At 45.2% G+C, this 15011-nt stretch overlaps 1 protein-coding gene across 6 annotated transcripts in view; it reads right to left on the minus strand.

Moving 5' to 3' along the window:
• Positions 1-863: 863 nt before the first annotated feature.
• LOC136541506 (LRR receptor kinase SERK2-like) overlaps positions 864-15011 on the minus strand; it is a 60735-nt gene continuing 46587 nt past the window's right edge. For 2 of the 6 annotated variants that reach the window (XM_066533420.1, XM_066533421.1), the window contains exons 3-7: positions 9328-9503; positions 4846-4989; positions 2070-2141; positions 1883-1982; positions 864-1407 (exon numbers count right to left, since the gene is read on the minus strand). In XM_066533420.1, the coding sequence (XP_066389517.1) occupies positions 1201-1407; positions 1883-1982; positions 2070-2141; positions 4846-4989; positions 9328-9491 (687 nt within the window). In that variant the 5' untranslated portion in view covers positions 9492-9503 and the 3' untranslated portion in view covers positions 864-1200. Of the gene's footprint in view, positions 1408-1882; positions 1983-2069; positions 2142-4845; positions 4990-9327; positions 9504-9607; positions 9700-15011 lie in introns of those variants that run through there. The other 4 variants (XM_066533425.1, XM_066533424.1, XM_066533423.1 and 1 more) reach the window with 3 other exon arrangements.

A 15011-nucleotide genomic window follows, 5' to 3' on the forward strand; every position in this document is an offset into this window, starting at 1 on the left:
TTAATTTATGCATTACTTTTTTAAAGCACAGTCCAAACCCTCCCTCTCTTCTTGGACCATTTGGTTCTCCCACCAACCTATACCAGCATTAAAGAAATTGAAGCAAGGTTACATAATATAATAGAAAATGTAATAATGTACTGGCTAGCTGCGCAATTATGTGGTCTATTTGGTTGTTAATAGGACGCGACTCTTAGAGCACGTTTGTTTGAGCTGTAACTTTTTGAAAATTTTAGCACAAAAGCTAGCTATTTTGCTTTTGCCTTTTGGCTCTTTTTTTTTTTTGGCCATGGGGCTGTTCAAATAAGCTGGTACGGCTGCACGAAATGTTGGGCATGTGTGTGCAGCTTTAGCAACTGCCACCGACAGAACCATCCATACTTCGTTGAAAAAATAAACAAAAACACTGTTCCGACTGATTTGTTGTGAGAGAAAAATACTGTTCCAACTGAAAAAACAAGCTGAAAAGTACAGATTATAAGACAAGCGAACAGAGCTTATCTGAAGCGAAAACCGCCATTAGCTGTCATAAATTCTCTTCTAAAACACCAGAAACCAAAAAAGCTACTTGAAATATGCTTTTCAGTTTTTAGTTTATTTGCTCACAAGCCAACTTTCTAACTTTTAAAAAACCAGCTCAACAGCTAGATTGTTTGTTTCAGCTTCTAGCTGATAGAAGCCAACAAAAAACTGAAACAAACATACCCTTACTCCCTTAGTGCTATTGGAATAGCATCTCCATTCTAAAAAGGTTGAAATTGTATTTCTATCTTTATTCATACTATTTATTTATAGTTTGATAAATTTATAAAAAAGTATATAATATTTATAAGACTAGATAAAAATATATTTGATAACGAAACTGGTCACACTTATTTAGTATCATAAATATTAATATTTTTGGGTCTGTCTAGACATCTGATGACAGATTTGTGCTATCAAAATATGTCAGTTTTTTACCAATCAGATCATTACAAAATCTGTCAGATATACGTATCAACAAATCTGTCGAATCCCACAAAACTAGCCAAAGATCAGTTAACGGGTATGGGGTATGCAGAACAAAAATCCAATAACGCAGCCACTCCGCCAGCAATTGCTCCAGTACTGAAAGAGCTACTTCGTGCACAAAATAAGATGTCAGAGCTGCACCCGTCGCCGTTGGTCGCCGCCCAGGTTCCATGCGGTCTTCGCCTGCTGCTACTGCCCCAGGAAGTTCTGCAGCTCGCAGGTGCTCGCACGACCACCAGAACGCGTACAAGCTGCAGCGTAACCTGGCAAGGCGAGGCCCAGAGGCCGCCTCATCACCACCCGCGCCAACTCCGCCCGTAGCCAGAACAGCAAATAGCAAGGCTGCGCCAGCAACCACTCCACCAGCAATTGCTCCAGTACTGGAAGAGCTACTTCCTGCACAAAATAAGATGTCAGCAGCAAAATCATATGTTCCATACCCATAATTATTGTCTTACTAATGCAGGATAGGGACAAAAGAAAAAAGATAAGGTAGTTTATTGACTTGCGTTGCATGCCTGCAGCACACAAGAGATTCTCGATGTCAAAACGAGGTACAGGTCATGTAGCTTCCAGTCTTATCCCAGTATCTCACTAGTCACTATAGCCAGTTAACAGCAGTACAACATAGACATATGACTGAGCCACAGCCTAATAGTGCAGCACAGAATCATAGTACCAAAATTGTAAAGCCCTGGTCCCTTATTACGAATTATTATTTTCATCTTAATTTTCAGGAAAAATACAGTTCTTCCTTATTGATCTCCAGACTAGACATCATTATGGTTGTTTTGGAGGTACATAAATCCGACCAAGGTAGAAAAGGTCCTATTGAACTCAAGGATTTCACTAGACGATCTGAATAAATCACCTGGTGATTGCACAGGGGTTGGAGGGTTTGTATGGAGGTGGAGAAAAGGGGGCAACCAGCTGATGGAACTTCTCCAGACAATTTGTTATTTGACAGATCCCTGTGATTCAATAGAACATTTAATTTCCATATTACATTTCCTAGTTAAAATGAAACTAAGAATGCAAACTGAGAAACAAATACTTACAGAACTTGGAGTACAGTGATAGCAGTCAATGATTTTGGAATTGAACCAGAAAGGCTGCTGTTGTTAAGACTCCTATGCCCCGCACAAAAGTTAAAGAGTTAAATGCACCAGAGGTCCATTAACTTGTGAGCAGGTTTCGGTTAGGTCCATCAACTTTCAAAGTGGTTTTTTAGGTCCATAAACTTTGTACGCCGTATCACCTAGGTCCATACCTCTCCACATTGGCTTCTCGTGCTGACGTGGCATGATGTCGTGGCCATGCAGGCCAGCCGCAGCCCCGCGGGCGCGCGAGCAGAAGCCGGTGGACGGCGCCGCGCCACCCCACTTTGGAAGCTTGTATCTCTCCAACCAGGCCGAATTAGACTTTGGCACTTTAAACAAAGTTGGAGATCTCGCGTAGCTCTACAACATTTGTTACTACCTCTTGTGCTAAAACTAAACGGATTCGGAGTTAAGTGGGGACAAAGATTGATGTTTCCGTGTATTTTTGCGGTAGTATTGGTTACTTCCTTTAGGATTGAGAAACGAAGCCTTCCTCGGCGGCGTGCGCTTCGACCTCTCCGACGTCGGGGTCGCAAGAGCCGGCGGCGCCGAAGCAGCTGCCGGTCGGCAGCGACGACTTCGTCGAGCCTAGCGCCGCGCGCAAGCACCTGCTGCCGGTGCGGGACGTCCGCGCGGAAACCGAGCCTCAGGACGCCCGCAGTGGCGGCTCGCCCGCGCCCACAGCGGCTGGCCTGTTTTCGCGCCCGTGTGGCAGGGCGACGACATGCGCGGCAGCAGCGGCGTCGTGTACGTGGCCCACGTGTCCGGGAGCTATGCCGGTGACGAGAACCGCACGGCGAGCTGCACCTCGCCCATCTTCTTCGGCCCCGACCGCAGCAGCACCAGCAGCGGGTACGACGCCGTGTACGCCCGGTTGCTCTCCAGCGTGGACACGTGTATTGCCGCTCGTCGCCGGGGCCGGCGAACATGTGCCAGTTGTCGAACACGGCGACCGTGAGCACAGTGCACGGGTCGTACACCTGCCACGTGTACTGCTCGTTCCACCGTGGGTTGACGCTGTCGGTAATGGTGCGCGTGCTCACCCACTTCTTGCCGCGTACTTGGCCACGCAGTACGCGTCCGTCGACCCCTTGGCAAGCCGCACGCTCCGATGATGCCGAGCTCTAGCATGCCCACCGGCGGCTTCCACAGTTGCTTCGCCGTCGGCCGGTAGTCGCTGCACACGTGCGCCGCCTCGTCGAGCACGTGGTACCCGCCTTCCAGGCAGAGCCGAAGGTGCAGCCGCCCGGAGTAGAAAGCCGCTCGTCGAGGCGCTGCTCTATGGTGGTCACCGGGATGGTTGCGTGGCCGAGGAGCACGGGTTCCTTGATCATGGACCGATCCTCCACTAGCACGATGACGTTGTCGTCGAGCGGCTCGGACACGACGAACATGAGGTCTTCGGACCACGCGAACGCGGAGCCGCTGCTGCTGGCCACTGACCGTCGTGTCCACGCCGACTGGAAGCCAAGCTGTATCTTGACGCGCACGTCGAACGGCAGCCCCGGCGGCGGCGCCGGGACGCGCAGGTCCTGCGCCTCGATGACGGACGCCCTCAGGTACCAGAGCTTGGGTGACTGGTACACCTTGGAGCGCGTGTACGCGGCGTACGGCGCGTCGGTGTTCCACGCCTCCGGGAACGCGTCATCGGCCTGCGTGCCGATCCACACCGCCACCATGATGTCCCACGTCACCATGCCGGGCTCGCCGCCCTCGAGCCTATACCACTGCGTCGCCAGCGGGCCATCGGGCTGGTCGCGGACAGGCACGTTGGAGAGGTCGAAGCGCACGCCGCCGAGGAAGGCTTCGTTTCTCAATCCTGTAACCAATACTACCGCAAAATACACGGAAACATCAATCTTTGTTCCCTCTTAACTCCAAATCCGTTTAGTTTTGGCACAAGAGGTAGTAACAAATGTTGTAGAGCTACGCGACATCTCCAACTTTGCTTAAAGTGCCAAAGTCTAATTCGGCCTGGTTGGAGAGATACAAGCTTCCAAAGTGGGGTGGCGCGGCGCCGTCCACCGGCTTCTGCTCGCGCGCCCGCGGGGCTGCGGCTGGCCTGCATGGCCAAGGCATCATGCCACGTCAGCACGAGAAGCCAAAGTGGAGAGGTATGGACCTAGGTGATACGGCGTACAAAGTTTATAGACCCAAAAAGCCACTTTGAAAGTTGATGGACCTAACCGAAACCTCCTCACAAGTTAATGGACCTCTGGTGCATTTAACTCAATGTTAAAAGATGTGTCAAATTAGAAACATCAACAGGTAATTTCATAAAACATAATGAAATAAAATATGATGAAGACAACTTAGAAATTATAATAAGTTGAAACTCTAACAAGATGATAGACAACTTAAAACATCATAAACAGATTGCTGGATATAAATAATCTTAACTATAAAATATACAATGGCAAGAGTCATTTTCAAACACAAGGCATCACTCAATGCTGCCATGAAGAGCAACTCCGTCCTGGAAAAATCTAACTTCTTCCAATGGGAGTATGGGACCCAAAGACTAGGCAGCGACGTTCTTGACCTAACCAGCTACCATGTGTGTGGGCATGTGGCCTAGTGAAATCTCAAAGTCATAGGTGATCTCCATTGGTCAACACATGTAGACGGCATGAAGCAAGAAACGATGACTAAGATAGATTGAGTGCGCAAAAGCCAAAAGATTCCTACTCTAACAGGTTTTACTACTGTGGATAGTAGGAAAATCAAATCTTACAAGAACCGCAGCTTCAATAGCTTTTCCATTGAATCCGGTATTGGACCAGTGAAGTTGTTCAAGTACAAATCCAAAACTGACCAAGTTTGTGAGATTACCAACTTCACTAGGTATGTGCCGCTGATATGATTACTGTAGAGCTCCCTGCATAAAAAATGCTATGACTATGAAGGCAGTGACTGATTTTAAAAACATAGCAAAACAATGTAACTGAGCTATGAATATGCCACAGTAAATGGTTGATGTCATTAGTGATTAATGAATGTTACTGTCATGTCATCACATTTAATAGTGCCAACAGCAGTGTCATTTTATACCAACACAATATGCTAGTCACTTACTTTGACAGGAAGATGTACTATGTATTATGCCTGGCCAGAGTAACATACAATATTTAGACATTGTAGCAGCATAATCTTATTTTCATCTACGTAATAAGTATTTTGGCCCATAGGCCACAGGACCATCATGCAATACCCAAGTAACACAAATAACAGATACTCAAGCAAGCGCCATCAGCGTGAAAAAAAACAAGCAAATCATGCAAAAGTCCAAAATCGTAACCAATCCAAAGCATCAGCAACTGAAAACCAACCATAAACCGCTGCTCATCCCCCTCCCATACCACAGACACAACATGGTAATCCTGCTCAAAAGTTTGCAAAGAAAAGAAACGAAGGGGAGAAAAAAGTAACGGACACTAATTCCAAAAATGAAGCGAAGAAATTGACCAAAATCGAACAAAACCAAAGGATGAGAACACGACCAAAATAACATCTATTAGCACATTCACTTCTAGCTGAAAACTAAAAAAAACAACTCATATAACCTACAGCGCACCACCAAATCCTCAAGTAAAAATAAAAAAACAATATTCAAAACAAAAACACAATTCCAAAAAAATTAATACAACTGAAGCGGCAAAAGCACAAGTACAAAAGTACGCACCTGATTTAAACAATTAAACAACTACAAGCAATATTCAAACCCAAACAGAAATACAAATCAAAAACCCTCAAACTTGCAAGCAATCATCACATATAAAATGCATATTACTGAAGCAACTCAACTTGCAAGTCAAAACCAACCTAGAGAAAACTAAACATCAGAAATAAAAAACAAAATCAACATCAGTCAACTGTCAAAATATGCTAGCCACAAACCAGCTATCCATGAAAGCAATCATCAATTCATATCCAAAAAAATCTAACAAACTCAACAAAAAAAAGAAAAGACAAGCAGAGGTTCATATCAACTATAAACATCACACATATGTCAGAAACATCAATGGACATCCCAGAAAACAAATATCCAACAACAATTGGTTATTGGTCCCTCAAAAGGCAAAAGACAAATACACATACCTGCCACAGCCAAAACAGTGAAGCCTAAAAAAAGCCCAAAAAAATAACAACACAGTGCTCATCCAAGAAACAAAAAAGGGCGTACCCAGTGCAGAGAGCTCCCGCTCTGTGCAGGGTCTGGAGAAGGGTGTCAGTGGCAAGCCTTACCCTCGCCTGTGCAATGCGAGGAGACCGCGACTCGAACCCGGGACCTTCCGGTTACAGGCGGTAAGACTCTACCGCTTGCACCAGGCCCGCCCTTCATCCAAGAAACAAACATGCAAAAAAAAACAGAGACAAGCAGAGGCTTATATCAACTCTAAACATCACAAAAACAATAAAACATCCAAAGCAACCCCAATCAGACATATAGGCAATAGATGTATGATTCAAGCAGCAAAGCAACTGAAGCGGTAGAAGCATAATTACACATCTGATTTCAACAAAATTACAACTACACGCAATCGTCAAAGACAAAAATACAAAAAAAAACACTCTAAACATCAGCTGAGCTAAGAAAAACACACACACAACTACACGCATTCTAAAACTCAACTCAGCTAAATTCACCATTACAAATCATAATAACAAAAACTCATAATTACTCAAATAAATCCTAATAACTAATAAATCAAAAAGCAAGCAAAAAGTGTAAGTGCTTCCATGCTGATTCAAAAACACACAAGAAAAGGGAATTTGATTTTCCCATTGCAACACACAAAACTAAAAATAATGGGATACAAGCATGGAACATGTTATGTGCAGAAAAGATATGGCACCAACAACACAAGCAACAATGCAAGGTGATGATGCAAGGGAAGACATGGCAAAGGAACACCAAACACTCTACTCAGCCTGCAACCTTGTCTGGCAGTCAGTTCATTATTCTGTGCCAAGGCACGCCTAACTTTCTTGTCACGTATGCCTCCTTCCCAACAGCGCCTGAACATGACAACATCATTCCTCATAGGTTGGGCCAATCATAAAAAGTTTTTCTGTGAAGAGGCATAAGTAGAAAGTCAGTAATCAGTAGTCACATCTTTTTTTCTAGGTGTAGCATCACATCTTACGTAGCTGTCAACAACTTTGCACAGTCAATAAGTCACAAGCTAGCAGCCTTAACATCAGTTATTTGCAAGAGCCATAGCCTCTTTAATGTATACTTAATACAAGGCAACATAAAATAAGATAATGAAGTTACTCTAAACTATCTAAAACAACACCTACCACAACTGATGCAATGTACACAAGAAAAAACATTGTAACAACACAGGGTCACAGGTAGCTCAAAAGGCAGAAAATCTTCAGACCACACAATTTAACAAAACAAGTTGCACCACAAGCAGACTACTAGTGCAACCAGTCTAGGCATCGCCACAAAAAACTTAAATCTGAATCTCTGAAAACATCCCAAGCATAGGATCAATCCATACCCGCAGAATCAACCAATAATAAGACACAAAATATGTAACATATTCAAAATGTGAGCAAACGTGAGGGGAATGAGAGCGAACGTGTGTGAGAATTATGCCTGCATAGGGGGGAAATGAAGGAGCACCCACCAAATAACAAGATTCAAAGACATCAAACCAACTAAATGCAAATAGGGGGAATGACTAACTGAATGCAGTTGCTAAATAAACCTAAAATGAGTGTGCAAGATCAAGAGCAGAGTTCATGCATGGAGCTGCACAAGAAAAGGTTTTATGGCATCTCAAGAAAACAGAGCTGTCATGTACGGGCACCAGTACGTGAGGCGCCATAGGGCCCGCGACGTCCGTCGCGCGGCAGAGCGCGCGCGCGGGAGTCCGGCCGGGCGACACAGGTGCCCAGGCTGCGGCCTCTGGCTGAGCACGCGTAGATAGATTGAGTCGGTTTTGGATAAAGATAGGAAGAGTCCAAGTCGGTTAGGGAATTTAGCTTCTAGTCGGTTAGCCTCCAAGGCTATTTATGCATGTACGTGAACTCAGGAAAGGCAAGCAATATCAGATTTCTCAAATACATCTCTCTCCCGAAATTCTCTCAAGCCTGCGGCAGGGGACTCACCCTCGCCGGAGAAGACGGCCGACGGCTACGAACTCCGTAGCCGAGGTCCTGCTACCCTAGGGCCCGACGCCCTTGACAAGAGCACTAAAGAAGAATCAGGTCATGCACATGAGTCTCATCCGAAGAAGACAACGGCTTAGGCAGCATAAACTGCAACTCAGATTTTGTCAGAACTTAAGGAGTACAACAAATGTAGACATGTGTAGCCAATAAAATTAGAATAAAACTGCTAAAAAATATGGATAGAACAAAAAATGTTTGTTGTAGGGCTCCATGTGACCCTGACCAATTTTACATAGCTGTACACAACTTTGCCAAATACTTCAGTAGCCCTGACATCAACTTTTTGCAAGAGCCATAGCCCTCTTCAGTACATACTCAACACAAGCCAATATAAATTCAGAAAATGAAGTTGATGAAAAATTAGTCAGATTAGTAGATAGAAAGAAAGGATCATCTTCATGGACATTTTCTAAAGTAGTAATGAAGCCACATATTACAAGGTCAGCGTGAAAACCAATGCAAAATAAAAACATTTGACCTATAGCAAGCACACTACAACAAGGGTTAGCTCAAGGAAAAAAATAGTGAGTCAAATGAATGAAACCAGTTATGGCAGGAACTATTAAACCCTAAAAGGACTTCAAATTAATAGAATTTTCAGATCGCGCATTTCAATTAACAGAACAAGTAGCAATACAAGCAGAATCATAACCAATTGAGACAGAAAAACAAGGAATAGCAGAGGAAATAACCTAAATGGATAGCCTGTTCATCTCCGCCAGATTGATCAAATTGTAATACAATTAACCCCAACAACATGAGAAGGGCAAAATCCGAGGAACACAAATCTCACATCATGTGAATAGCACGCAATGGGATCCAACCCCAAGCCTCCCTTTCACATCCGTAAGCACAACAAATTGGGAGAAAAACATTAGAATAATAATATTTGCTTCAACAAGCAGACACCAAACCTCAACATTAATTTCAGTACAAACAAACCACACAAAAAAGAACTGAATCCATCCATCCTAAAAGAAAGAACACGAGCACAAGCTCTATCCATCCATGGCGGCAAAGTAGCACATACCTTGGGTGGAGCAGGACCTGATTGGTCTGGGGTAGGCGGTCGGCGAGGCGCACGGACACAGCAGGCTCGGAGTAGATGGGAGACCTCCAAGGAAGCGTGCAACGACCTCGGACACCACTGGCAAGCACGAATCGCCCCCTGACCGGAGGAGACGAACAAAACATAAGAATCTCTACCTGTGTGCAGGGGAAAAAGAACAAAACGAAGAAATGTAATCGGGAACGAGAAAATCCAAATCAAACAACAAAAGAACTTAAGAACACAAGAGGGGACAAACAACCTCATATTCTGATTTGTGAGAAATCAAGGGAGGTGCTTGCATGTGAAGACTGGAGAGGAAAAGGAAGGGGCGAGGTGAGTGCTAGAGAGAAACTGGGGCCTTGTTTAGTTCACTCCAAAGTTCCAAGTTTTTTCACTCTCTCTCCATCACATCAATTTTTGGACGTTTGCATGGAGCATTAAATGTAGGTAAAAAAAATAACTAATTGCACAGTTTAGTTGGAAATCACGAGATGAATCTTTTGAGCTTAGTTGGTCCACAATTGGACAATATTTACCAAATAAGACGAAAGTGCTACTATTCATCGGGTTGAAATTTTCTTCAATCTAAACAAGGCCTGGAAGAGATTTGGCAGTCGGCAGGTCACGGTGAAGAAAAAAAAAAAGAGGCACGCATTTCAAAAAATTCCTTGTATACGGGTTCTGGATGTGTGGTTCAGAACCAATAGCGCAAATAATCCAGCATGTTCGATTGGGCTGGTTCGTGTCGTTGCTGGTTCGTAAAAAATACTGCTGGTTGGTTTATGTGAGAGAAAAATATTATTCCTATTAGAAATTTATGATCGTTTATGATAAGTCACAGCCAAACGAATAGGTTAGGTTAGATGCTGCACGGATCTCAAAGCACAATCAAATGGTCCATAATTTGACAGATTTCAACGCCAAAAATCTGTTAAATAGCAAAAATCATTTTTTTATATATTTGGTTAAACTAATGGACACGTGGTTGTAATAGGCAACATTATATTTTTATAAAAAAAACTCATCTAATACATGATACTTAAAGTTTTGATTTATAAACATTTATATGAACAAGACATAATTGTCATGTAGTGCTTGTGACCCAATTATTTTTATTTTTTAGCCTTTTTTGAAAAAATTTCATAAATATGTCCCTAGAGAAAAAATTTCAAAATCTGGATCCTTAGCTCGGCGTCAGCGTCCCTAGCGCCGAGCTCTTGAACTCAAATCCAACGTGACGGTGACATGGCAGGGAAGCTCGGCGCCAGTCAACCTGACGCCAAGCTCGGCGCCGTAGATCTTGGCGCCAGAGTGACCGGCGCCGAGCCTGCCGTACGTATGGGCCCCAATCCTTTCTATCCTCTCCCTCTCTCTCTCTCGTTATTCCCTCGCCCGAGCGTCGAACCGCCGCCCGCGCGGCCTCTCCCTCGCCGCGCCCCGCGCCCGGCCGTTCCCCACGACCACCCCACGCTCGGCCGCCCACGCCGCGCCCTCGCCTCGCCCGCCGTGCCGACCGTGGCCGCCTTGGCCGCGCCCCGCCGCGCCGTTGCTGTGACCGTGACCGTGCCGCCCCCCACCGCCGGCCTCGGCCGCGCCCGCCGAGCCAGCCTCGCCGCGCGCCACCGCCATCGTCGGACGAGCCACCGCCGTCCCCGGCACCTGCAGCGCCCGGTCGTGCCATCGCCGGCCCGGCTCGTCGACAGGACCCACGGCCAGCGTTCGCCGCGACTCCATCGACGTCCGCGACTCCGTCGTCAGATAGGTAAAAATTGTGAATTTACAATGTGCGTACTTAGTTAGCTTTGATTGTAGTGTAGTAGTTTTGGTATTTGTTATTTACTAGTTAATGTGATGACTCAGGTAGTTGATTTAGTTAGTGATCTAGTGAGATATATATGTATATAGATAGAAACATAGATACCTAGGTACATAGATATAGTTAGATAGCTACTTAGATAGGTAGTTACATATTTAGTTAACTAAATAGGACCTAGCTATTTAGTTAGTACATTGTATCTATATATGTAGTTATTATCTTATTTACTTAGTTTGTAGTTACAAAGAACTTATTATGTACTATCTATCGTCTAATTTGGACTAAAGCACATATGTTTCATTATGTGTTTAAACTAGATGGACAACCTAGTGACCATATATCATGGAGGCATCGTTGAATACGATCGCTATGGATATGTTGAGTTTGTTGACATACAAAGCGTGCCTATGCTATTCAATGATAGGCCTTCATTTAGTGAGATGGTTACAAGGGCTCGGGAGGAGCTGCATTGCCTTAGAGATGATGGCATTGCAGTTGAGGGTGTACTACACCTAGGTTCTCCTCCCAACATCCTCAGGCGAATGATCTCAATTAGGTGTACGGATCAGTGGGAGAACTATGTGAGATCGGCTATGAAGAGCCAGCTGCAATGTTTGGACGTGGTCGTGCATCGGGTGTTAGTTGATCCCATCCCTCATGGGTTTTCCCCACCAATGGGTCAGCAGGCACACATCGACCCTCCCATCCCAGAACCTGATATGGATGTGGAGGTTGCACCTACGGTTCTCAATGCTTAATCTACCCCCAATGCGGTAGTTGGAGATGCTTGTCAGACTTATTTTGTTGTGGTAGATCCTCCTTATGAGATCACTTTGACATAAAATCATCCAAGTGTCTTAATCGCATGGTTATTGGGAGCTTACCCCTTCTTTACATCCATTTTTCATTCTTTCCTTATTTCTCTATTTATGTTGCAGGAGACATTTCTAAGAATGTGGATGTGCCCCCTGTTGCTGCGTAGTGCACTTTGGAGATGGATTCCGTGGCTCCAATAGTATTGAAATTATGCATGATTCGGAGCCATATGAGATGGCAAGGGCTCTTGATTCTGATGATGATCGCCCTATTGGAGAGCTGACAGAGAGTGATGTTGAGATGCTGAGGCGTATCTTTTTCGGCCACCGTGATACAAGAGTTCATGAGTTCAGCGATCTTGCTCATTCCGATCTGGCGTGTGCAGAAGGACATGATGATGAGCTCCTAGAAGCTCCTAAGGCTGGCCCTAACATGGTAATTGAGAATGAGAGGGTGTTCAATGACCTCCCTGCATTGAAGAGGTGGTTGCAGGCGTTTGCAGTGATACAAAAGAAACCTTACAAGGTCTTGCATTCATATGCGAAGCGCCGTTACACAGTTGTGTGTGATAAGGAACGCTGCCCATGGAGGGTTTGTGCAAGGAAGCAAAAGGTCACCAAAAAGTGGAAGATCACAAAAGTTGTTGGGCCACACAATTGTGCTGACCATGAGCTGACTCTAAGGCATCGGCAGTTGACATCTACCCTCATCGCTAAGAGGTTGATGGGAATATTGCAGGGAGAACCCAACATGAAGATGAGGACAATTATCAGGACCATTGAGGCATTGTATGGAGGTTATGTGATAACTTATGGTAAAGCTTGGAGGGCTAAGCAACAAGCGTGGAAGATGATATATGGGGACTGGGAGGATGGGTACGAGCAGCTGCCAGTACTTTTCAATGCAATCAAAGCGGTGAATCCAGGCATGCGTTATGAGTACATCCCAAAACCAAATGCATGGAAGGATAGGAGGCAGATATTCTTCCATGCTTTCTAGTGCTTCCCTCAGTGTGTCGAGGCCTTTAGGTACTGTCGTCCCATCTTATCCATTGATGGTATGTTCTTGATTGGCAAATATCAGGGCACACTTCTTATAATCATATCCTATAACGCGAACAACAAGTTGGTTCCTTTGGCATTTGCTTTGGTTGAGAAGGAGAATAATGACAGTTGGGGATGGTTCTTGAGGCTAGTCTGGATACATGTGGTTGGGCCTGGTAGGGAGGTTGGCATCATATCTGATAGGCACCAGGGCATACTTAATGCCATGCGAGAGCAGATAGAGGGGTATGCACCTTTGCACCATCGTTGGTGTACTCGGCACCTTGCCGAGAATCTACTCTAAAAGGATGGTGTGAAGGGTAACTTTGATCTATTCTAGGAGGCTACTCGATAGCTTGAGGACAAGTACTTTCAGAAAAAGTTAGAGCAAGTCAGAACCCATCAAATGCAGAAGGTAGAAAATGGCTCATAGGTTTGATGAGGGATTTGGAGAAATGGACGAGAGCTCACGACGCCGGTGGATGGAGGTACGAGTTTTAGTGCAGCAACATGGCAGAGTCATTCAATAAGTTGCTATTGGGGATACGTGGTATGCCCGTGAATGCAATTGTTCAATTCACCTTCTATAAGCTTGTTGCCTGGTTCAACGATAGACACGCACATGCATTGAAGTTGTGGAGTGATGGAGAGATATGGGCTCTGAAACCAAAGGCACACCTAGAGAAGGCAAATGAAAGGGCTGGCACACATGAGGTTACATGCTTTGATCATGCCATAGGGACTTATTAGGTCAAGCATAGGGGTGGCATAATGTCTAACGATGAGGTCCGAGAGTCAAGGATGCATGTTGTTGTCCTCTAAGATTTCAAATGCACTTGTGGTAAACCAAGGCAGTATCACTTTCTATGTTCCCATTTGGTGGCAGCAGCTAGGCATCGCAACTATAATATCGAGAGTAGGATACCTCACGAGTTCAGTGTTGACACGCTTGTGCACACATGGAGCCCCCGCTTCGTGCCTTTCTAGGACCCTAGAGAGTGGCCTCCATATAATGGCCCGAAGTACATTGTAAATCCAGCTTACCGTTGAAACAAGCGTGGATCAAGGAAGAGGACGAGGCACAGGATGGTTATGGTTATAGATCAGATACCCAGAAGAACAAGGCGTGAGAGAGGAACCTCATTTGTTACTAACCTTGAGTAGTACGAGTGCGGCAAGTGTGATAGACTTGGCCACAATTCATGAAGTTTCCATTAGCAGATTAGTGAGGTGCGATTATTGGTTGATTATATTATTTAATATTTGTCGAATTCATTTAATTAATTATGCATGTAATTGTGTTAATTACTTGTACATTTCTAAGTTCATGTTTCATTGTATATTGAATTTCTAATTCATTGATTTTTTGTAGGATGGCGCAATTCCACCTGCTCGACCCAACGTACGAGGCGACCCACCGAGGACGTCTCATAGCGTAGGGGCAGATAATAATCTATACGTTTTGTTCAAATTTTGGTGAGCGTACATGTGTTCGTGAAGTAACAGGAGACTGTTTTATTCCATGCAGGACCTTCTGCTCCTTCATCCTAGAACCCACAATGGCCCGGCCTCGGCATCTGCAGAGCCTTGGCTCCCTACGACGTCATCGCACGATGACCAGCATGTCACCCGCCATGTCCTGCCTCAAGCTGTACTGGAGCCCCACGACGCACAAGATCAAGTATGACCGGCACGTCACTTCTGCACGACAAGGACGGGGCCACTCCATCGACCATACCACAACAGTGGCCGGCTGCAGGGCTCGGACACGCCATCCCCATTTATAGAACGCTATGTAGCAACATATGTAGGTTCCTGGTTCTCCCTTAGAGTATAAAAGGGAGGGACCGGGGCCATTTCTAGGGACGAAAGAACAAGGAGTAGAAGGAGGAACTCACCAATAGAACCACACGCTTCTACGCTGCTTGAGAACAACGCCTCAAGTAGCCCGCACTACCCTCGCCGAGACCTGGGGCTAGCTCCCTCTC

The sequence above is a fragment of the Miscanthus floridulus genome, chromosome 3 (genome assembly GCF_019320115.1).
Source record: "Miscanthus floridulus cultivar M001 chromosome 3, ASM1932011v1, whole genome shotgun sequence".
In the NCBI taxonomy this organism is placed as follows: Eukaryota; Viridiplantae; Streptophyta; class Magnoliopsida; order Poales; family Poaceae; genus Miscanthus; species Miscanthus floridulus.